Here is a 23,356-nt window from a genome sequence, read left to right as displayed (position 1 = left end):
AAATAAAGCTAAACTCTGTTTCTGGCGGGAAAACAAGCTTTTTTGGATGGCTCATATTGGGAGAGCTTCAGGTGGCCATAACAAAGAAAACAAGGAATACAGAGAAAACTTTTATGTGCCAATGTGTGAGTGCCAATTTTCACCATAGACGCGAGTAATTCCCATATAGCCGTTTACGCTTTTCCAGTTACGTGGCATCGTTTCCACTAGTTGGCCGGCTTCAGTTATCTTTCGCAAGAAACTACGAAAGTTTCCCTCCAGCAGAGTGTGTACATATATATACGCCCGATGTGGAACCACCAAATACAAAATCGCTAATTCTTATATTCGGCTTGGGTTTCGACTGCCGCCTATTCGTTATAGCCTGCGACTTAGCTTTTTTGCGAAGGCAACTTGTTGCTTCAAAGCGATGGTTTCAGTAGCTGTTGAGTTACGGCACCATGAACCAGTATAGTTGGAAGCAGTTTTTGGAAAACAATAATCTGTAAGTAACCGAATTAGGTGGGTCTCAAGCAAAATGCATCACATAGTTGGCACATCTAATATAACACCCCCCCCCTCCAGATATTAAAACGAATTCAACAAGTATAGAACAACCGGTTTGCAATTCTTGCCAATTGTTGACATCTCCGTGACTTGATTAGTCCCAAGCTTTAGAAATTTCCAAGCCAATAGTCATCGGGAAATTGCCAGTGGAAATTCATTATATTTTCATATCTTAAGGCGACTGCATAACTTTAGGGTTGTATGCTGATTTTGAACCCAGAAACCGAACTAGGAATAATATCTCCAACTGCGGTTTGTACTAGGAAAATACCTGTTGTTGATCGATTCATTACGTTTTTACTTGCCCCCAATCTATACAAAAACCGGTTTAACTAAACTTAATTTGCAATCCGTAAGTGCAATCCGTAAATCCCAATTAGAGTGGGCAAAATACAGACAGGAGCATCCTAAAAGCATGTCAACAAGGAGCCGTACAACAATGTCTACATCTAATTGTTGCGTTCAGATATACCCCAAAACTGTTTCTGGGGTAAAGTTGTAAGGTCCTCCCACGCCCCAGCTACAAATGACCTCATGCTACATTAAATGTAGGGAAAAGCAAAATGTAGGTAAAATGTCGCGAAAGCAAACCATTAAAATGCTTACTGGAGCTCCTTTAAACGAAGCGCGGCACCTATTAACTTATTTTTATGTAAAACCCCAAATGACAAAGTACAACCCCTTATCGGCGCATAGGAGACTCCTATCAGCTCTAGATTGACACCCATTGATAAGCCCCTCCAATAACTCATAAGTCATGAGCGAGGCCGTGAACTTTTAACTTAGATTGAATAAACCAATGGCCAGAACCTTAGCTTTCAGGACTAACTACTATAAAAGGCTGATAGACTGATAGACTAATCAAAGTACAAGACTGAGAGTCAAAGACTTTCCTGAAGGCCAGTTCGAAATTAATAAATGGTATTTTATTTCGAGATACATGGGTCCGCCAAATCCGATCGAGGAATAGTCACAGATTATAAGCTTTTCCCAAATTCATTCAAGACATAGTAGAAAAATGCGCTGGCTTTTGAGAGAGAGCCAACCCGCATTGTCTCTTAATCGCACTAGAATCCCCACCAGAAGTAGTGCCTCTATTGTCGTCCTACTCTAACCACAGACGTAAAGCATTGGGGCTGCGAGAGTATGCGTTGGCACTCTCTGCCAGCGGTTGCCTAAATTTCTGCCTTTGTTCCACTGCCGCAATTGCTTATTTCAGTTGCGATCGCGGCGCGAGCGAGTCAAGTCCTAATATTTGAGAAGCGGCAGTTCCGTTTCGAGCAGACGGGTGGAAAATTTCTCTCACCGGACCAGACGGTGGTGGAATCGAATCGAGAACGCGAACGAAAAACCAAACGGGAACGAAGGGCAGCAGGGGCTGCAGTATTGCTGTCAGTGCTAAAGTTTACAAAGAATACACACACAACACAGTGGTTGCATTTTGCTTTTTAACCCCTGGTTGATTGATTGACAAGATGACTAAGAACGATAATGCAAATCTGTTGAACGACAACAGACTGGGCACAGCCGGAGCGGGTCAGTTGAAGGCTCAAATAGTGCCCGCCCAGCCAAAGACGCTCCAGCACCTGCCAAAGCGACCAGCGGTGGACCTGGCCTTTCACAACCTGACGTACCGCGTCAAGGAGGGGAACCGGAGCAGTAAGTACTTCCACTGTCTAGTACCTCTCTCTATATCCCCTTGCACTCCTCGGCCGCACGAGGGCGGGATCTTGAACTTCCCGCGCCTGCTCCACCCTAGAGCTTTTGTTTCCGGTCCTGGCTAGTAGTGCTCCGCACATGTGTTATTGAGCTAGTTCTCCGGAGTACTCTGTCGCTATTACGCACTTCCCTGGCTTTAGCGGGTTTTACTTGTTTGCTTTAGCTGCGCTTCGCATTATTTTGGTTTCTGGTTTCTTTGTTCTTTTAGCAGCTGTAACGCAGTATCAGCACTCTCATACTGTTAGCAACTGAGAACTTCGTGTTGTGGCTGAGTAGATATGTAACCCGTCGTCGCTTCGTCGGATTTATTTCCCAGTTTCACAAGGGCGGCTCTGGCCAAAGTTCACTAGGTTTCACCGCGATAAGCACTGCTAAATACATCAAAATCATCATCCAGTAGCCCCGGAGTTACTGCCCCACAAGCGATTTTCGCTATTGGGACAGTCAACAAGTTGGTTCGATGCCATAGCATCAAAAAGGCGAGGTGCCATGTACTCACACTTCTCTCACGTATCAGTGTATCTACTTTGGAGCATGGGTGGAGCACAACGGGGTTTTTTTTGGATCTACTTCTGTTATGGAAAACAATTTGTGATGACGTGCCAGAGTGAGAGGTATTGTTTTTATACCCTTTACTCGTGAGCGCCCCTGAGCAGCCAAAAAAAAGAAAGGATATTGAAATTGAGTAACGGGTACGTTATAGTCGTGGATGTCAAAACTAATGGCGGCGGTGTGTGCTTTCTGTGTTAGCAGAGCGATTTGGGATTAGTCACTGCCGCATATCTAGCTTTAGTGGGGTTTGGTGGTGAAAACACATTTGTGGTAATATGCAGAGCCCCGGTGGGGCCGTTCAGAATAAATAATGATGGCCGAGCGATAATATTCCAGTAGTTTGGTATGCGAACGTGCACAACTGCTTTATTCTTATATTAATAAAAGCTCATTCAGGAAACCCACTCCCCTCGTTGTCGAATTGGATTGCTGGGCTCGCGGCGGACATAGTCCGTGTATCCCGTCTAAGATTGGGGGTCTGTCAAAGCCTGTTTTTAAGCTTAAGGCCAGCCAAGTGCAAACTAATTGGAGAAGGCAGCAGCCTGAACTTTGCACAGCTCAAAGGTCGGCCATCCGACTCAATTAAGTCGTTCAGAATAAGCGAATATACATAGATGTATTTACACTGCCCTGTGAGCGTGCCTTACCTGGCCGAAAGATTTGCAGATGGCACGCCGCCTTCTGAGACGTGCAAAGTTATGTGCCAAAATAATGTATACAATATAAGATGGAATTGGCTGTGAGGCAACCGATGGAAATTGCGCTGATTTTGGCTAACTATGCCACTTTAAAGTAAACACGAATAATAAAGTAAGTGCCTGCTAACGTTTTCGGATGCTATAGTAAAACAGAGATAGATAAATTCTGAAAGCGACTTTCTGTGCCCTTGAGGCAAGTTTAGCGCAATATTTTCTTGGGAGACCTGAATGGTTGCACTTGTTGTCCAATCCGGTCATAAACATAAAAGCTACGAGTTGGCCTTTGCGTTGGACTATAGTTTTTCAAGCGTGGCCCCACTTTTGGTGCTATTACATCAATTGCAAGCAAGTAGGTTCAATGAGAGACGTTGCGTACCTAGTTATTACGACTACGACTTGCTAGTCGCTGCCTGGCAGCTGGGGTTCACTGCCAGCTTTTAAAGTCTACGTATTAACATTAAGTAAGTCGCCGATTAAAACATTTATAGTCCCTGCATGAGCCTAATAAATTTGAGTTTCACTTCTGAGCGAGCGGTTCACGGTACTTTACTGATCGGAGTTATGACAAACATAAAATGAATTATTTCGTAATAGTCACTTTACAGAAACTATAAGCAGTCATAGCTCTTGTGTCGTGCAAACCACAGCAAGAATCGAGGCTAGTATTTTGCTACCTGATTAAGATTTAATAGTTAATACATCTTTTAATAAGATTGAGAGCCGACAACTACGCGTGTGCCGCCATGAAAACGGGTATATTAGCATTTTCCGTAGAGCAGATGGCTTGCTGTACAAAACTATTGGTTTAAACTCTAAAGGCACTTCCGCATCTGAACAGTTCCATTAAGCAGCATCTGCGAATATACACCAAAATAAGGCAACCTATTTTTAAACAAGCGTTACTAAAGTACCATTGACTTTTCACGATTTTCACCCGCTTTGTTTATTAGTTGTCCGTTGTTGGCGGATGTTTAATAAAATTTGAGTAATGGATGCGGTTGTTTGACAACTGTTGGAATTTCGTCGATAATAGCATAAGTCATACCATATTTGGCTGAATGAATAAGAATCGCGGTGGAGGTGGAGGAAGAAAAACGTGATGGGGCCAATGACCGTGCTATGTCTTTCGATTGTCAGACTTTGTAGATTTTGTTTATTTATCGGCTCTACACTTGCTCGTCCAAAATCCAATGCAATGTCTTTCTTGATAGCTGCGGCGACACTTAGGTATTGACGTAACACATATCAAAACGCGAACTATTTTTAGTCCCAACAAGAAATTGGCCCAAACACTAATTTCGTGTCTTTTATTACAGATGCCAAGACCATTCTAAAGGGCGTCAGTGGACGCCTCCGGTCTGGAGAGCTCACCGCCATAATGGGACCATCGGGTGCTGGCAAGAGTACGCTGCTCAACATTTTGTCTGGCTACAAGTAGGTTTCGCAGGGCCTGATTATTTGCATTCACGTCAAGTAGCTGCTGATTCCGACACTGAACGTATCTGACCTTGCGCCAGCGCACGAGAATACGGCGAAACGAGTTCGGAAATGTTTATATTCAGCCCTGTATTATCATCAGAAATAATTGCGACTTGATAACCATTCTGCCGCTTTTGGTGCTTAAACAGCCGACCTTTTCTCGCCTTGCGTTCTGTTCTTCGTATTTCTGTATTTTATGTGGGATACATACATACATATGTACTTATTCTAAGCGCAAAGACTTTCCTTCTTCAGCTCAATCTTTATTTATTTATTGTAAACCTTAAATTTTGCTCTATTGCATAATAATCATAAACCGGTTTATTACCCTTTCCTACATTAAATTTGGTTACCAGGAGTGGTCAAACGATCACCCTGAATCGATACGAGCAGGAAATCTATGATACATAGATACAAATGTACATGTGTGTAATCGACTGCTCACTGTGCTATTTCCTCACATACATTTAGCAATGTCGCCAAGTTTTATAGGTTTGAATATTTGAGGGAGAATCAGCTACTACTTTGCTGGACTTCGGACTTAAGTTGCCCGATCGCGTGCACATGTATACTTAGTATATCAAATAAAGGTCCGCATACAAACAAACGTAGATATGCACAATAAAAATACACGCTAGATTACTTGAAATTGGCTTGCCCAGTGATAACAGGTTTATTAGACGAACAAAAAAAAAAAAGTTAAAGCCTTTTTAGACTATGGTACAGGAATGTAATTTAGATGATACTCATCTTTACAATAGCCCTCGGTTCTAAAAGCCAAATTACCAAATTTCTGATCTATTGCATTTGCAGAACTTCGAGCATCGAAGGCAGCGTTACGATGAACGGTGCCGAGCGCAACCTAAGCGCATTTCGAAAGCTTTCTGCCTACATAATGCAGGACAATCAGCTTCACGGAAACCTTACCGTCCAGGAAGCAATGACTGTGGCAACGAATCTGAAGCTCAGCAAGAAGTTTTCGAAACCCGAGAAGCATTCCATGGTAAGTTGAAAAAATAAATAGCCTGAGAGAAAGAGTTTGATAACTGTAAAGAATAATCATAAGTAGCTCCAGAAAGATGGCAAGTTATTTTAAACCAATTTTATTCGACTTAGGCAGTCTTTGGGTGTGATTAAATCAGTTTTAACTTAAACCTTCCAATAATTCGCCCGTCTCCCAGATCGATGACATTTTGCTTACTCTCAGCCTGAGCGAGCACCGATATACGATGACTCGAAATTTGTCCGGCGGTCAGAAAAAGCGGCTCTCGATTGCCCTTGAACTGGTCAGCAATCCTCCCATAATGTTCTTTGACGAACCCACGTCCGGCCTGGACAGCTCTACCTGTTTTCAGTGCATTCATCTGCTAAAAATGCTAGCTGCTGGCGGACGCACCGTTATATGTACCATCCATCAACCGTCCGCTCGCCTCTTCGAGATGTTCGACCAGCTGTACACTCTCGCAGATGGACAGTGCGTTTACCAAGGCAGTACAAAGCAACTGGTGCCCTTCCTGTCTACGCTAAACCTCGAGTGCCCCAGTTACCACAATCCGGCAAGCTACGTGATTGAGGTGTCCTGCGGGGAGCACGGAGACCACACGCGCAAACTGGTCGATGCTATTGACAACGGCAAGCGGGACGTTCGTTCATCAGCGGACTATGCCGGGCTCAAGGCTCGCAACGATTTGGTAAAGGTGCAAAACCTGAAGGCCATTCTCGATAAGAACGACGCCTCAAGTGTCAGCGGTCGCAAGTACGAGGACAACTTGACCCTGAACAACGGCTTGCTCAACGGCATGGTCAATGACATTGTGAAGGAGGGCAACGTTAGCTCTGCCTTGGTCACTACCAATGAAAAGGGAGATGCCATGATCGATGTGGAGAAGTCCGTAAACTGCACTACTGCCTTGCTCACGGAGGAGATCACATCACCCGAGCGATATCCAACTTCGCAGTTCCACCAGTTCTGGGTGGTTCTTAAGCGAACTCTACTCTTCAGTTACCGGGATTGGGTAAGAAAGCTTATAATGGTGCTTTTCATGATTTTAGTAAAAATTGCGTTTCCTTATTATAGACTCTTATGTATCTGCGTTTATTTGCCCATCTGTTGGTTGGATTCCTGATTGGGGCCCTCTACTATGACATTGGCAATGATGGAGCAAAAGTTTTGAGCAACCTGGGATTCCTGTTCTTTAACATGCTTTTCCTCATGTATACATCTATGACCATTACGATCCTATCATGTAAGGAAACCAGTTTGATATTCCTTTCTCTGTAGTTAATATATTATTTTGTGTGTTCTAGTCCCGCTTGAGATGCCCGTTTTGTTGAAAGAAAACTTTAATCGCTGGTACTCGCTAAAGTCATACTATTTGGCAATATCAGTTGCTGATCTACCGTTTCAAGTAAGTTTCAGCTTTTAGTTAGAGCGACTGTAACTAATACAAAATAACTGTTTCTTTTAGGCTATTTTCTGCGTTATCTACGTGTCAATTGTCTATTACTTCACTTCACAACCTTGGGAGCTATTCCGCTTTTCCATGTTCTTGTCGGCCTGCCTTCTCATCTCTTTCGTTGCTCAGTCCGTGGGTCTGGTGGTAGGCGCTGCAATGAATGTCCAGAACGGTGTCTTCCTGGCCCCGGTAATGTCCGTGCCCTTCCTTCTGTTCTCCGGCTTCTTCGTCTCCTTTGACGCTATACCAGTATACTTAAGGTGGATCACATATTTGTCGTACATACGATATGGATTCGAGGGTACAGCTCTGGCCACCTACGGTTACGGACGTGAGAAACTTAGGTGCTTCCAGACTTACTGCCATTTTAAATCACCTATTACCACGCTGGAGGAACTGGACATGGTTAACGCTAACTTTACTCTCGACATTGTGGCCCTAATTGTGATCTTCGTGGTGCTGCGCATCTCGGCATACCTGTTTTTGCGCTGGAAGCTGAAGACTGTGCGATAAGCATATTATATAATTATATATGTTGTTTTGGCTTTAATAGCTTTCTATGTACGTACTATATAGTTTTCAAAAAAGCATCTTGGGTTCTGTTCTTAATCATTAATCTTTAAAAAATTTCTTTTTGTCTAGTTTTTAGTGGCGAAAGTCTTATATTAAGTGATACAAACGCATGGAGGTTTCTTATCTTAAATCAACTAGATTCCAGCCGCAGATGTAGTAAAACCTATTCAAACCACAGTTAGCACATCTTTGATATAAGTGAATCGTATAATGAAATAAGTTATTGAACATGAAACAATTTTTCTAAATAAAAATAATTGAATACATTTCCAGGTGTATTAACCGAATGATTTTTGAATAACTTTAAATTAAAAACGAACATATTTTGTGTCTATATATATTAATATATAAGCAAATTTTTATTCAATGTACCTTAAGCCCCTTTGTAATTTTTTTGTAATATTTTCTTATTACAGGTTTACAATAAATATTTTTGAATATATATACTGTACAAATTATGCATTCTTGGAGGAAATAAAGATGTCTATCTAATAAGATAAAATTAGACAATTTGAGATTATGATTCCCATTATTTTTTGTGATCAACGGAATTATCGATTTAAAAGCTCTTGGAGCGCCATCTGCCGGATAGTGTAATAAGGTCGTGCGAGTCGGCCGTTTAAATTCGAATCGCTTGCAATGGACGATAACGTTTTTCTGGGGCGTCAAATATTCGCTATCAAGCATTTGCTTACATACACATATATTTAGCTTTAAATTTCGAAGTGGGATCCCAGATATGAAATCATAAGAAAATATTGGACTAAGCACATCCCATCTCTTGGAGCGCCATCTGCCGGAAAACGTAATTAGGTTGTGCGAGTCGGCCGTTTAAATTCGAATCGCTTGCAATGGACGATAACGTTTTTCTGGGGCGTCAAATATTCGCTATCAAGCATTTGCATATATATTTAGCTTTAAATTTCGAAGTGGGATCCCAGATATGAAATCATAAGAAAATGTTGGACTAAGCACATTCCAAATTATTACTTTATGTGTTATTATATTCACCGTTTTCTGAGAAAATGTGGATATTAAAAAATTTGTGCACTTACTATGCTAAGGAAACTTAAAATTTTTTTAATTTAAACATTCTTTAGAACTTAACCAAAAGTTGCTGGAGCTGTAAGAACTTTTCGCCCACTTCTATTTTCACGCTGTTATGTTCATGCTATTGCTACGAGTTTAAAATTTTGTAAATGACATGCCCTAAATTATTCGAATTTATGGGGACCCCCTCAGGATAGCCACCTCACTATAATTTGCCTGCTTTAAGCGAAAGAATTTTCAATTTCATTCAAAAAAATGGGGTTTGGTATTCAATTTTAACCGAAGAGGCAGTATATATTACGTGTTTTATTTTAAAGGAATGCTACACATAATAGTTTGATCCTTATCAAAATCCTAATTGAAAATCCTACTCAAAATGTTAAGCTACTTAAATTAAGGTAAGGGCTTGACTGAAGCTAAAGCCTTCTCTACCTTTTTTTTTTTTTTGTGTAAATGGTGAGTGAGTGGAATCGGTATAAATAGACTGGCCATATCCTTCGAATCGGATTTAATAAGCTGCAAAACAAGTTTTTGATCTTTTATAGCTGAAGTCAGCCTATAGATTTCTGAAGGGCAGAAGAATTCGGCCCGGGCACTACACTTCGCCTCTGTGCATCTAGCATTTGCAGCAGCAGTCACTGCCGCAGTAGTTTTCCTGCACTCGCTTTTAGTACATATTCGGACGTCGGTGCAACAAGACGACGCTTCTTCGCTGCTGTGGCGTGGCTGCCGCCATGAGAAAGAGTGAAAAAGCCAGCGACAGCAGCAACTACAAAAAGAAAGTGGAGTAAGTGCCCCCTATCGCTCCACCGATACACCCGCTGCAGCGCCAGCGTCAGAGTCAGTGAGTGGTGCATTTACGCAGCTGCAAATAGTAGTGTACGCCGTCTGTATCTAACGCGTTCGTTGAACCCGAAGTCGAAAACAACTGCGATAGTGTTTGCAGCACTGCACACAAGCACGAGAGAAGTTTTTGACTACTATTTACCCCTCTTCTGGGCGACACAAGCAAAGACAATTATTGAATCGATTTCTGGGTCAGCCAAATCAGTTGTTATCAGAGACCTTTGGTGGACAAGTTGTGTATTATTTTGAAACATAAGGATTTATTTACATAACCCAATCGTTTATGTACATGTATGTGAAATTAATTCGTTGGATGGTTCTTGATGCATGTATCACAGTTCAATATTCTTGCTTCTGTACATTTTATATGCACCATTACTCACACAGCTCCGTCCAAAATGAGACAAATTGTTTGCCGGCGAGTCGCATATCGTATACCCTAGAAAAGCTAGAAAAAACGTGTTGCTATGCGCAGCATAATACGACATTCGGAAGACGCTAACCGAAACTGATTTAAACGGTATCAAGAAGTGGGGCCAATGGTCAGACCGACTCACAATTAAATTTGTATTCATAGACTGACGCTGAATGCTTTCAACAGATAAAGCGGTTCGGTTGCCAAAACATGAGACCCGCAATCAGTCAGAATAAAAAAAAGATAAAGAGTGAATAATAACGTAAAGATTGCGCATCCGCACTATCCGCCCGACCGCCTTAAATCTAGTGCCGATCCAAACTTCCGCTATGGGTTCGCCCACTCGTTGATAACGCACGAATTTTACAGAAAGTTCAGTATTGTTGAAGCTGCATCGGAATAATTGCAAATCGACTGCCCAGTTTCGGTTTGTATTGCCTTTACTCAGCAGCTCGCCATGCCACTTGCTCTTCCCCCATCCCCTGACTGGGAATATACCCATATACCCGGACCGTCAGATCTCTGGACCGTCGTCGAAGTCAAACAACTAGTCATTCGCTCAGAACTCGAGCAGGCTGTCAGTCGTGCATGTACTGTGTACTGCTTTCCATCAATTGAAAATCTGAGTTTGTTTTCGGGCTTTGCTCAGAGACTACGATCGCGCACTTCGTAGGGTAAATGAAATTAATTTAAAAAGTTCTTCGGTCAGTTCGGAATTTGTTTCCAGAACAAAGGGAGGGCGCTTTCCGTGGTTCCAGATACGCGTAAGTAATTTTTAGAAATGCAAATTACCGCTTTTAATTAACTTGAATGGAGGTAGCAAGCAAACGAAACATGCGATGATGATGAGTTTGTCAAACTGGTTTAAGCCAAAAAACGTACTGCCTTCTCTTGTACTGTTAACCAATTAATTTCTAGTGCAAATAAAACTGCGCTTTAAAGCGAGGATTCCAGTATTACGAACGCGCACCTTAAAAGGTTATCTTCAAAAGCAAAGCATTATGTGAACTGTAAACAGAATCAATTCTTATAAGCGATTTTAATGCGAAGTGAAATTATTGAATTTCTTATCAAAAAATCACAATTTTCCTTCTCTAGGAGCAATGACATCGATTCAAATCAACAACAAACTCTAGGAATATTAAAATGGAAACTGCCAGCAGCTTAAAAGGCAGCATAACCTCCCAAATCAGCTCCCTTCAATATAGCAGCGACATTAACACCGATAGCCTGGAGCCCGATCAATCGGAGGACTTTCAAAAAGTCCTCGGCCTCAAGTATTTGCCATCCTGGCCAGCGGTAAATTTGCAGTTTTCGGAACTATGTTATGTGGTTCCCGACCAAACCAATGGTGAGTGTATCAAATCAGCTTATGTCTATTACGGTTGAGTAATTGATAATGAATATATTCGTGATTGATAATGGGTTATTAAGAATGGTAATTGCACATTTTCGAAGTAATTGCTGCTTCCACAGCTCGCTTGATTTCTAATGCTGAACATGCACATATTAAATAGCAATTTACGTCTAATTCCACATTAACGACAATAATTTAATGCCGATATCTTGCCTTACAATGAAACATTAGAATTATTCTTTTTTACTTTGGTCATCACACCCCACAGCTTCAAAAACAAAGACGATTTTACGGAGAGTCAATGGAATGTTTCACTCTCACGAACTTACTGCGATAATAGGGCCTTCAGGCGCTGGTAAAACCACACTGCTAAACCTGCTGGCGGGCTTTGGGTAAGATATAACACATACGACCCCCTTATAATAATCCTTCAATAATTACCGATAGCGCCGTGTGCGAATCCGGTGAGATTTTGGTCAACAACAGTCCGCGAGATATGCGAGTCTTTCGCAAAATGTCTCGATATATAATGCAGGTAGAAGTGGATTACTGAATTGCGTTCCCCTAAATATTGATTTAATTCATAGACTGATGTGCTGGACTCACAGTTTTCAGTACTTGAAATTATGCTTTTGGCGGCAAACTTGAAGTTGGGAAAAGAACTAAATTTAAAACAAAAGCTAGAAGTGGTAAGATTGATTTTAAATGCACTTCGTCGTGTATTTATCTTATCATCTGAGTAGATTGACGAAATTTTGGGAATGTTGCGCCTAAAAGACACCCTGAACACCATGGCTAAAAAGCTATCTGGTGGTGAGCGAAAGCGTTTATGCATTGCCCTTGAGCTGGTCAACAACCCACCTGTCATCTTTCTAGATGAACCTACAACGTGAGTATAAGGAAAATATTGAAAACCAAGAACTATTGTTACCACCAACTCAACAGTGGTCTTGACGACTTATCGAGTTCACAATGCATTGCCCTACTCAAAGTTTTGGCCTCCGGGGGACGCACTGTGATCTGCTCCATCCATACGCCATCTGCCAAGATCTTCGAGATGCTCGATGCAGTGTACGTTCTAGCCGAAGGCCAGTGCGTCTACCAAGGAAAGGGGTCCAACATTGTACCTTACTTAAAGAACTTTGGGCTTTGTTGTCCAATAACCTACAACCCGGCTGACTTCATCATCGAAGTTGCTTGCCTTGAGTATGGCGGGTCCTATCACGAGTCAATGGTAGAAGCCATGGGCAACGGCAAAGTTGCGCGATGGAGTCCTCCAGCAGAGGAAGGTAAAACAACACCCACTAAAACCGACACCACATCGGGGGCATCGTCGTTTTACGAAAGGGATCAGTTTGAGGAAGAGATTAGCCCAAAACTTTTGCAATCCAAATGTAGCTGGTGGCTACAGTACAAGCTCTTGCTTGTGCGTATGCTAATCCAAATGTGGAGGGATAAGGTGAGTGCTCTTAGAGAATGACGTAGAATGGCAATGTAATTTAATTTTTTCCGTAGTCGTACATCAAGCTTAAGTTCTATATGAACATCGTTCTTGCTTTACTGGTGGGTTCGCTCTACTTTGGTATGGGAACCTCGGCTTCCAAAGCGCTTTTTAACTTCGGTTTCATGTTCACCATTGTGATAGCATACCTCTACCTTCCTATGATGCCTGTGCTCTTATATTGTAAGTACTATATTTTAACCTCAAGCAGTAATTCTTAATAATAAATACCTACATTTAAGTTCCTACGGAAATCAATCTGTTAAAAAGGGAGTACAACAACCAGTGGTACCGTCTGAGCTCCTACTACGCAGCAATGGTTTCCTCAAAGCTACCATCTATGTTTATTTTGGCCGTTATTTATCTGTCCATTGTGTACTTAATGTCCAGCCAACCACTTGAATGGTTCCGCTTTGCCATGCTATTTACAATAGCTTTCGTAACGGCCTTAACTTCCGACAGTTTTGGCTTGTTGATCTCCTGTAGACTGAGCTTAGTGGTAAGCGATTTGGCGCACATTTATTTTTAATATATTCTGTTTAGTTCACGTATACTTTAGAATGCAATGTTCATTGGGCCAGTACTCGCCGTGCCGCTGATCCTGCTTTCCATTTACGGCATTGGGTATGGAGGAGGAACATACATATCCCCTCTTATGAGGTTCCTGATGCATCTTAGCTACCTTCGTCATAGTATGGAAGGCCTAGTCGCATCCTTGTACGACTACGGACGCGCCGACACAATTTGCGAAGACACGGAAATCTTTTGCTCATTTAAAAAGTCGAAAGTTTTGTTGTCCTTTTTAGGATTCGAAAACATGCACTATTTGTGGTCTCTATCTTGCTTGATGAGCTTTTATTTGCTGTTCACTGTAGCAGCATACTTTATGATTAGACTGCGACTGAAACAATCCGTGGTCAACCCCATTTTTGCATATGTCATACAGTTTTTAACGAAATATTTTAACTTTACTTCGTACAATTACTAACATTATGGACGGTTTGACCTCGGTGCTAGAAAAATTATTTTAAGCGGTATTTCAGGGGGCATTCTTAACATCCCATATTATATGTGGGCTTAAATAATATTAATAAACTATCAAAGTGATATTGGATTATGATTAAAAGTTTATGATCAAGAATACAAATATAATTAAGGGAACAATAAATTACTATAATTCTATATTGTTAACACGGCAGAAGAAACAATACGAAGAAATTATTAAGCATTGAATTGTTTTCACCAAATATGTATCTAATAATTTTAACTGCATTTTTAAGAAATTAAAAACAGTTTATAAGAAACCAGAGAATTCAGATGGGTTGACTTTTTTATGCGATGGCGTAAGTTTACATGAATATCATGAAATATTAAATATAAACAAGAGGGAATGCTATAGTCCCCGACTATCAGATACCCGTTACTCAGCTAGTGTGAATGCGAACACGAAATTTCATCATTTTTAGATAGATAGATAGATATTGAAGAATAATATGTGAAAAAAATTAAAAATTGTTCAAAGTGTGGAGAAATTTACACGAAATGTTTTATCCAAACATTTTTAAAAAATGTGGTCGTGGCAGTTTTGGGTGGTTTGTGGGCGTTAGAGTGGGCATGGTTATATAGGTCAACAAACCTGCTCTACGTCTTTATCTCTAGAATCTGTATGCGAGATCTCAACCTTCTAGCTTTTATAGTTCCTGAGATCTCGACGGTCATACGGACATGTCTAGATGGACTCTGCTATTGATCCTAATCAAGAATATATATACTTTATATAGTCGGAAACGCTTCTTTCTGCTTGTTACATACTTTGCAACGAATCTGGTATACCCTTTTACTGTACGAGTAATCGGTATAAAAATATATAGATGTAGGATTTGCTTCAAAGTGCATAATAGTTGTCTAGTCTTGCCCAAGATCAGAATTTAAGATTGAGTTTAAAAATCTGCCCGCGTTCGTTACCAAACTCTATATGCCTTTCACTAATTTTAAGTGAGAACGACAAAGTACTGTGCCCTTGATTCACTTCAAAATATTCTAATTATTTGGTAGTTCTATCAATTGTGATATGTGGCGTCACAATAAAAACCGAAAAAAAAAATTGTGGAAATTACAAAATAAGATGTGTCCGGGATACAATAACTTTTAACGTATGTTCGTTTACATGTTTACTTACATGGCGTTTACATACATGTGTATGTCATTATAACTGTATCCTGAAACTGTACTTGCGCGACTTAAGACCTACATGTGTGTGTCATTTATGTACATTTACAGTTTTTATGTAATCATAACTATATTCTGAAGCCAACACGCATACCTTCAAATGATATGAAGATCGTAACCTTTAGCAATCAAAATTTTGAACACCAATATTTGTGACTTGGTACATATATAAGCTCACATTCACACAAACATATGTATGCATATAAATACATTTAAAGAAACGAGCATTTTCAATCATTTACCTTTTAGCGAAAGCAGCATTCCGCGCTGTTGGTACAGCTTATAAGGCGTCATACTAAAAGCAATCATAGAAATTAATTTAAACACCGGAATCTTTACCAGCCGTTCTTGCCTGCGATCGCGTACAAATCCTTGACATGCAGATCATTTAGGTTGGTTAAATAGCGCACCTTGCTCCTGTTGTTTTTGCAAGACCGCTGGGAATAACACTTGGGACACTATTAAGACGATGTCTACTATTAAGTTAACCGCAGTAAGTCCGGGAGCTGGAAACTCCGTCAGATTTGTGAATTTACATATCTTAGCTTTGCGTAAAAACCAATACGCAAGCCGTTGAAGAGACAATCACAATGGCTGCGCTAATAACTGTTAATTGTGACATATCGATATATCGATTGCATTCCCTGCTTCTTGGCGTTTGGATGATAAGACTGTTAAATTCAAATTTCGAATTACTAAAACGTTTACACATTCCTATAAATTACCGAATTTCAGAAAAACAAATAATAATATTGTTTCAAATACCCCATATAGTAAGCGAAACAATACAATAACTCAAAATAAACTGTCATGAAATTTATTGCAATGTTCATATGAAGAAGGGATTTCTTTTAAAGAAAATTAGGTTTCTTGTACACAAATATTTGTAATATTAAAATATTTTATGGACGCTGTCTCATTATGTTTGTTGTGAAAAACCAGGGCTATGATGACTTTATTTGGTTGTAAAGACATCGCAAATTCTGTTGTTTGTACGATTAAAGTATTCTTTCTGCGCATACCGGTAAAATTAAACTTTTCATCTTTATCTTCAATATATTTTTGTAAAGGAAAATACATTATCTTATGGTTGGTTACAGAAAATACAAAGACAGAGTGTAATGTACATACAATCGAGTTGTTTAAAACTTTAGGTTAAACATATACAACGCATACAACAAATAGAAATGTTAAAAGAGACAAAAATAAGTTTACAATGGGGACATGAGAATGTTGCATAATTTCTAGGCAACTGATTTAACTGTTTTATACAATTTCCATAGACACCAACATAATAAAGTTGCATGATAATTAAAGGAGGTACTAACTACGGCTTTTAATTTTTACTGAACTGACCGACACTATACTATGTATATGCATAACTAAAGCTCATCAATTGTTTTGGAGCTCTCTATTAGGTATATATGCGGCTAAAACTAGTTGTGTGAGAAGACTACACACATAAGAATGGTTTAAATTATATAGCGAAGAGCACAGAATCAGTTAGAGAAGAAAGCACATAAGAGTTGGCAAGCTTATGCCGCCTTTTCCTCTGACTTTAGGCTTTAAAAACGACACTAAAAATTACGTTGGTGCTTGGGTATCTGTTAATTTTGACGCTGATGAATATAAGGATAGCTTCGACCTTTTAGCATATGGTGACTGCGGTTGCAACGCTTCAGCGTCTAGTCAGTTATCAGTCTCCAGAGGCTTGGCCTCCTCCCATGAGAAGCCCGCGCGACCGAAGTGTCCATAAGTGCTTGTTCGCTGGTATATCGGCTGGCGCAGGTTTAGGTCCCTGAACACAAACATATAGACAATTGTAATGAAATATTTTTTTAGCATCTAGGGTTTGACACTTACTTGACAATCTTTCCGGGCCTGAGGTCAAAGTTTCGACGGATGATATCCAGAAGTTCTTTTTGTGACTTGTGGGAAGTTCCGTAGTCGAACACAGTTATGGAGAGAGGCTCAGCAAGACCAATTGCATAGGACACTTGGACAAGGCAGCGCTTGCAGAGACCGGCCTTAACCAGTGATTTGGCCACCCAGCGTGCTGCGTATGCTGCTGATCTGTCAACCTTGGTGAAGTCCTTGCCAGAGAATGCACCGCCGCCATGGGCGCCCCAGCCTCCGTAAGTGTCTACTATGATTTTTCTTCCTGTAAGCCCAGCGTCACCCATTGGTCCACCGATAACAAAGAGTCCACAGGGATTGATGTGGACAATGGTGTTGGCATCAATGTATTTGGCGGGAATGACCACTTTAACAACTTTCTCCATTACTTCCGAGCGCAGGGTTTCTAACGATATCTTTTCAGAATGCTGCATGGACACTACAATAGTGTGGACACGCTTGGGAACTGCTGATCCCTGATTGAAGAGGTACTCGCAGGTGACTTGTGTTTTGGAATCGGGGCGAGCCCACCAGAAGACATCTGAGCGACGCAGGTCAGCAATCTTTTCGTTTAATTTGTGAGCCAAAACGACGGTTAGGGGCATACATTCCTCGGTTTCGTCGGTGGCATATCCAAACATGATACCCTGCAAAAAGTTTATTTCGCATTATCAATAATCTTTATCACTAATTAATCAATCACTTATTAAAAGTAAACAAAGCCAAAAAGAATCAGTAGCGTTAGATAAATAAAACACATTTGGGTTAGGAAAGGGTGAATCAAGCATGGGAAAGACTTTGATAAATTCGGGTATGAAGAAAAATTTGATGCTATTTAGCAGTCAAAAAGTTGTTTGCATAATTAGGTTAGTGATGTATGTAAATGCAGTAGTGTGCCTTGGTTTTGTGTCTGCTATATCTAATTGTGGTATTGACTAAAAGGTCAAAAGTTAAATGATATGGATTTGGCAGCTTCTATTAACAAAAAAGACGATAAAATGGTTTGTAAGTCGGTTGGAGCAATATTGCACCGATAATATGATATAGTGGCAAACAATGAATTTAAAATTAAATAGCGATAAAGTCGTCATACACTACTTTAATTAGTTACGAAAATATATAAAGGAAACGATAAACAGAAATTATAGAAGTGGTGACAACACCCCTTCCAAAGAGCTTATAAACGCCCTACCACCATGAATATCTTAGTCGCAACTAAATTGCTATCAATAAAAATTAAAAAGATGCGTTGCTCTTCGGAAAGGGCCTTCGATCCCGGCCTGCCGAGACTGCTTCTTCTTTACTGCTTCTAATTCACACCTGATCTCCGGCACCGATCTCTTCCTCGGCACGGTTGACATGCACTCCCGCAGCGATCTCAGGCGATTGTTGGTCCAATGCCAACAGCACATTGCACGTTTTGAAATCGAAACCTTTTGTGAATTTCGAAGCGCGATTGCGAAGTGCACAATATCGTTTAAAGTTTGGTATTGGATTGTATCGAGATTTGTTTTATATGAAACGAAAAGAAAGATAAAAGAGAGAAGCGCAGCAATGGTGCACATACACAGGAAAATGTCTGTAAGTAATGTTCATAATATGATTTTAAACACCCTATTATTTTAGATTAAAATTATATATATAAGAACGGTTTACAAAAAAATGTATTTTCTATAATCTTCAAAAGCACTGTCTTGAAATAAGCTTATGTTTGGTGTTTTTCCTATATACCAAACTATGGGAAAACTTTAAGCCTTCTTCCATAGGTCAGACAAGCCGCATGCAAGACTTCTCTTGCTTCCATAAAACGGTAAATAGCGGATTTTAATGGTTACATAAATCTTTCGATGGATTTGGTAGAATGCAATTTATGTGGTTAGAGAACGCCCGAAGTGTATTCCAAATGTGTGATATGTTATGTATTGCAGTCGTTATCTATTTGCTTGAGGTGAAATTGTTAAGTTGTCTTCGACCAAATGGTTCGTAGCTGTGTGAAACAAGTCAATTTTGAGAGTCAGCGTACGAACATTTTTTTTTTTTTGGGGCTCAAGAAAAATATTAATAGTAATAGTATTCCTATTGCTCATCTGTATTTAATGACAAAGGCGAAAATCTCGTTGGCCTGTGAGCTAGACAAGTTAATGTGGGAAAGTTACGAATTAAAGGAAACACTTAACAAATGAAACGAAACGAACGAACGCACACACTCCGCATCACTTAGTGCTAGGCGGTAGTAGAAGAACGGAAAGCTTTGCTGTACCTGGTCACCAGCGCCGACGTCTTCTTCTTCGCGGTTGATATGAACGCCGTTGGCAATGTTGGGCGACTGTTGCTCGATGGCTACTAGCAGGTTAAGTGTCTTCCAATCGAAACCTTTTTGATTTTTATTTGATTTTATTGTTATTTAATATTGCGTTGACAGTAGTGTACGTAAGACCGATGTAGGGAAGGAATTGTAATACCCGCCCACAAATTGTTTATGTCCTTAATAGACACTTACCCTTGGAGGAGTCATCATAGCCAATGTGCTGCACTGTCTCACGAACAACCTTCTGGTAGTCGACCACAGCCTTTGAAGTGATCTCGCCGCAGAGCAGAATCATGCCCGTCTTGGCGACGGTTTCTGTATTAAATATTATGGAATTTGTTAAAAGAACTTTTTCAGATAATCCAAAAACAGATTTGCAGCTGGATTGACCTTGTTTATTTATGTTGGCTATCGAATAAGACAACTTCAGAAAGCATGGCACTCACTTTGATTCTTGATTAATTCAATGATTGAGATTGTTTAAGTATGTTTCTTTGACTTCATTGGCCGAATTTAACACAAATCTGATTTCGGGTGAGTGCAGTCATGTACTCCAGGTTTCAAAACACTTACCACAGGCCACCTTCGCGTTCGGGTCCTGCTTCAGATGGGCATCCAAGATAGCGTCGCTGATTTGGTCGCACATTTTGTCTACAAAATTAAGCAAGAGGTAAGCCAGAGGTGGGCGAAGAAGCAGGGAAAAGCATTGTTGTCGGGGAGTGGAAGGAGGAACGTGCCAACATGTTATTCATTGCGACGGATCAAAATTTGCTAGGCCATGCGGTTTCATTTAATCTGTATGCTATTGCCAGCGAAATTCAATACCCAGACCAATAAATTCCCAAAACACAAAACGATGACATTTGAAGCCGAATCGTCCATGAAATCCTGGGAGTCGGATTCATCTGATACCAGTCGCGTTGCTCACGCTTGCCTCAAAACTTGGCGCGTAATTGGAGACCGTCAACATTCGTCTGCTTTTCGTAGTAAGGGCGTTATTGAACTCGAACATGCGTCAGCAATAGCAACATAAATTACCAAAACTGTTGACTCACAGAAATGGCGCATCGTATCGATTTCAGCTGGGAAAATGATTGCAAGGAAACTAGTAAGGTTAAGGGTTTAAAGTAGCTACTGGGTAAAAAGGTTTCTAATTTTCGGCTAGAGTAATTATCTATTCTAACAAGTCCGTCACTCATTTATTACAAGAAGACAGGTGATATTGATGTCAACCATTTGGGGTGTATTCTTCTGAATGACACTCGGCGCTTATCATCACTATTGTCTAGGGCTAGCTTGCCAAGCCGACTTAATTAGCATTATAAAATAAAATAGTATAGAATAGTAAAAGTAATCAATGCGTAGTATAAAAGGTCGCTCGGCTTATCAACAGCTGTTGTCAAACACATTACTATACTGGTCGCCACTGCTGATATAAACAAACTCTGGCAGGGGCGAAAAGATCGAGCTCGAGCAAAACACGTGGTTGGCAATTTCGGTGAAAAAAATAAGCTTTGACAGCGGTCTAGAAAAATGTAAGGTATGTTTATGTTGGCCGCTGTTTTAATCGCCATCTGCGATTAAATGAACAAGTGCGTGGACAACGTAGAACAACGTAGAGAATACTTCAATTTCGCATCTCCCATGAGCCACAAGCACATGGTGCGCATGACGTAGTCTCTCTATACATACATACATATGTGAGAGCCGCAAACGATAAAGAACCAGTCTATTAATTGCGTCTGCCCATCCAAGCACAAGGTTTAGCCCGCCGTTGTGCGGGGATTTCAAGAGAAGCCAGCTGTTCTCCGTGGTCCCAGCTTTCCGGCTTTGTCACCGGGCGATGCAACAGAGGCACGTTTTGCACTAGCTCTTCTTCCCATTCTCAGCCTCTATACAAGTCGTGCAAATTGGGTAGAAATCAACAAAGGTATGCTGGGCAGCATTTCGTCGCCATTTTGTTAGAGTTCAGGCGGTAAGCAGTAGTGTGTAGACGGTGGAGGTGTGGAACTGGGTATACAGGGAAAGGGACTTCAGACAGGAGGGCCTCAGACGCTAGAGAAAAAGTTTGGTCAGGTTATGAGCACTGTCAGGCAACATCTCTCACTACGCCCGCCGAAGGGGCATTTGAGACTGTTTCTTTTTTTACACTGACACTAACGGTATGATGCAATAGGAGGCGCCGCAGATGCAATGAAGCACTCACCTGGATGACCCTCGCCAACGGACTCGGAAGTGAACAGGAATGTAGCTCCGTCTTCCATGTCATATGAGTTGCCATTGCTGCCATTGCATCCGTTGGCGCTGTGTCCGTTTGTCTTTTGCGGCATGTTGATGGGTAGTTTGTAATATGTAGCTTGAAGTTTGTAGGGGCAATGGGAGAGCAGTGCTATAACCCGAGTTCCGGTCGGCTAAATTGTTGGTGGAGCTGTGGGAACAGAGAGAAAGAGAGGCCACATCAGCGGTTGCTAAAAAACGCTTAACGAAATTGATTTTTCGAACTCTTGCAAAACACATCTATTTTCGCATTCGCGAATCTAAGCTATAGGCCGCCTCGAGGCTGTTGGGATTTTCCGGTATTCGCACACTTTTCGTTATAGTTTTTTTTTTTATATAATCGCCCTTCTTTTATGTTTTTATGCTGCGCGTTTGCCACAATCGTCGCTACATACACGAGACGCACGTTGCGCGGGTTCAAAGCTAAACTAGTCGCTAGGCGAGGGCTCGGTGCTGCTAGCTGTTTCAAATGCGTGTTCGACGTTCTAGCTATTAGTTCAACAAATTATACACACTGATTCTGAGTTTTACTGGTTCAGCGACGGCAACCAAATCAGCGGCGCAGCCAATACACGTCCTATCTTAGCGACGGTTCTGAAGAAAAAGAGCGCAACTTTTTAATGCCATTCAGAATTTATACCTCCAACGAGAGAGCGGGCTTTTGCTTATCGTCGCAAACGGAGGAGGCGGTTCTCTTCGGCTGACTCGATTTTTATTTTGGGACTTATTTGGGCGCTCTTTGGGGAAACTTTCCTAGCGTTCTCGGTACTCTCAAATGATTTTACTTCTTCAGTATCTCCACGTTTTTGGTTTTTAAACAGCTGTTCCGTCGCCCAGCGTTGCCACCCCGCTCCGGAGTGAACTGCAATGAATATAGATCCAGATCCTATATTTTATACTCACTGTGGTTTTGAACAAAGGATCAGACAAGATATGGATTATTGTCTCGACTAGCTTCCTGCTCAACCTGCGTTCAACTGCGGGTGACTTTTACAGACGAATAATATTTATAAATTTTTGTAGACAGCATTTGAGAAGATGAGTCGGCAAGAAATAAGAGCTTATCAGAACTAAACTATGTGCTACCACGGCAGCCACCTATATACCTAATTTTTAAAATCTGTTTAGCATTGCTCTCTCGGCTTCTCTTATGTACAGCAATTGACATATACATATTCGATGATATAGACAACTGCTACACGAAGCGCAATTCGAAGCGAATTTTTTAACGAATGTCTGTATCTGTTGAAACCCTAGCTTTTCCTTAACGTGGAGTGACTGCCCTTTTGGAGATGGATCGTTCGACACTCTCTGGTCAAGGAAAGTCGTCAATTAGGGTTCTCATACTATTCGTACAATCTGTGTATTTGAAAAAGTGCTCACGTCATGCCACAGCCAAGAAGACAAACAAGGTCTGCCAAGATCAAGGCGCCTGGTAATCAGTTTTTGCATGT

The 23,356-nt window shown here is 40.9% G+C and overlaps 3 protein-coding genes across 10 annotated transcripts; 2 read left to right on the top strand and 1 right to left on the bottom strand.

The window, feature by feature from the left end:
* The first annotated feature begins 1,761 nt into the window (after positions 1 to 1,761).
* On the top strand, positions 1,762 to 8,310 carry LOC6617202 (ATP-binding cassette sub-family G member 1). Of its 2 annotated transcripts, XM_032720552.1 has the most exons (8): positions 1,762 to 2,205; positions 4,832 to 4,949; positions 5,808 to 5,997; positions 6,176 to 7,009; positions 7,072 to 7,240; positions 7,302 to 7,402; positions 7,463 to 8,011; positions 8,093 to 8,310. In XM_032720552.1, the coding sequence occupies exons 1-7, from the start codon at positions 2,022 to 2,024 to the stop codon at positions 7,961 to 7,963; spliced, it is 2,097 nt and encodes a 698-aa protein (XP_032576443.1). In that variant the 5' UTR covers positions 1,762 to 2,021; the 3' UTR covers positions 7,964 to 8,011; positions 8,093 to 8,310. The 2 variants fall into 2 exon arrangements, with proteins under 2 accessions (XP_032576443.1, XP_032576390.1); XM_032720499.1 differs by having other exon boundaries at positions 7,463 to 8,310.
* A 2,576-nt stretch (positions 8,311 to 10,886) lies between these two features.
* Positions 10,887 to 14,504, top strand: LOC6617201 (ATP-binding cassette sub-family G member 1). Of its 3 annotated transcripts, XM_032720629.1 has the most exons (11): positions 10,888 to 11,008; positions 11,062 to 11,098; positions 11,433 to 11,685; positions 11,960 to 12,083; positions 12,139 to 12,226; positions 12,279 to 12,380; positions 12,435 to 12,580; positions 12,637 to 13,150; positions 13,207 to 13,375; positions 13,435 to 13,691; positions 13,752 to 14,180. In XM_032720629.1, exons 3-11 carry the CDS (start codon positions 11,481 to 11,483, stop codon positions 14,178 to 14,180), a joined length of 2,034 nt encoding a protein of 677 aa, XP_032576520.1. In that variant the 5' UTR covers positions 10,888 to 11,008; positions 11,062 to 11,098; positions 11,433 to 11,480. The 3 variants fall into 3 exon arrangements, with proteins under 3 accessions (XP_032576615.1, XP_032576520.1, XP_002041528.1); XM_032720724.1 differs by having other exon boundaries at positions 10,887 to 11,098; positions 13,736 to 13,962; XM_002041492.2 differs by having other exon boundaries at positions 10,889 to 11,098; positions 13,752 to 14,504.
* A 1,720-nt stretch (positions 14,505 to 16,224) lies between these two features.
* Positions 16,225 to 22,885, bottom strand: LOC6617200 (S-adenosylmethionine synthase). 5 transcript variants are annotated; one of them, XM_032721012.1, is made up of 7 exons: positions 22,806 to 22,885; positions 21,832 to 22,053; positions 20,199 to 20,276; positions 19,818 to 19,940; positions 19,578 to 19,690; positions 17,285 to 17,964; positions 16,225 to 17,219 (listed from the first exon to the last, which is right to left on the bottom strand). In XM_032721012.1, the coding sequence occupies exons 2-7, from the start codon at positions 21,953 to 21,955 to the stop codon at positions 17,111 to 17,113; spliced, it is 1,227 nt and encodes a 408-aa protein (XP_032576903.1). In that variant the 5' UTR covers positions 21,956 to 22,053; positions 22,806 to 22,885; the 3' UTR covers positions 16,225 to 17,110. The 5 variants fall into 5 exon arrangements, with proteins under 5 accessions (XP_032576903.1, XP_032576850.1, XP_002041527.1 ...); XM_032720959.1 differs by lacking the exon at positions 22,806 to 22,885 and adding an exon at positions 22,543 to 22,681; XM_002041491.2 differs by lacking the exon at positions 22,806 to 22,885 and adding an exon at positions 22,418 to 22,523.
* Positions 22,886 to 23,356: the final 471 nt, after the last annotated feature.

The sequence above is a fragment of the Drosophila sechellia genome, chromosome 2L (genome assembly GCF_004382195.2).
Source record: "Drosophila sechellia strain sech25 chromosome 2L, ASM438219v1, whole genome shotgun sequence".
Classification (NCBI taxonomy): Eukaryota; Metazoa; Arthropoda; class Insecta; order Diptera; family Drosophilidae; genus Drosophila; species Drosophila sechellia.
Note: the sequence above shows the minus strand (reverse complement) of the source record. Positions and strands in the feature narration are given on the sequence as shown.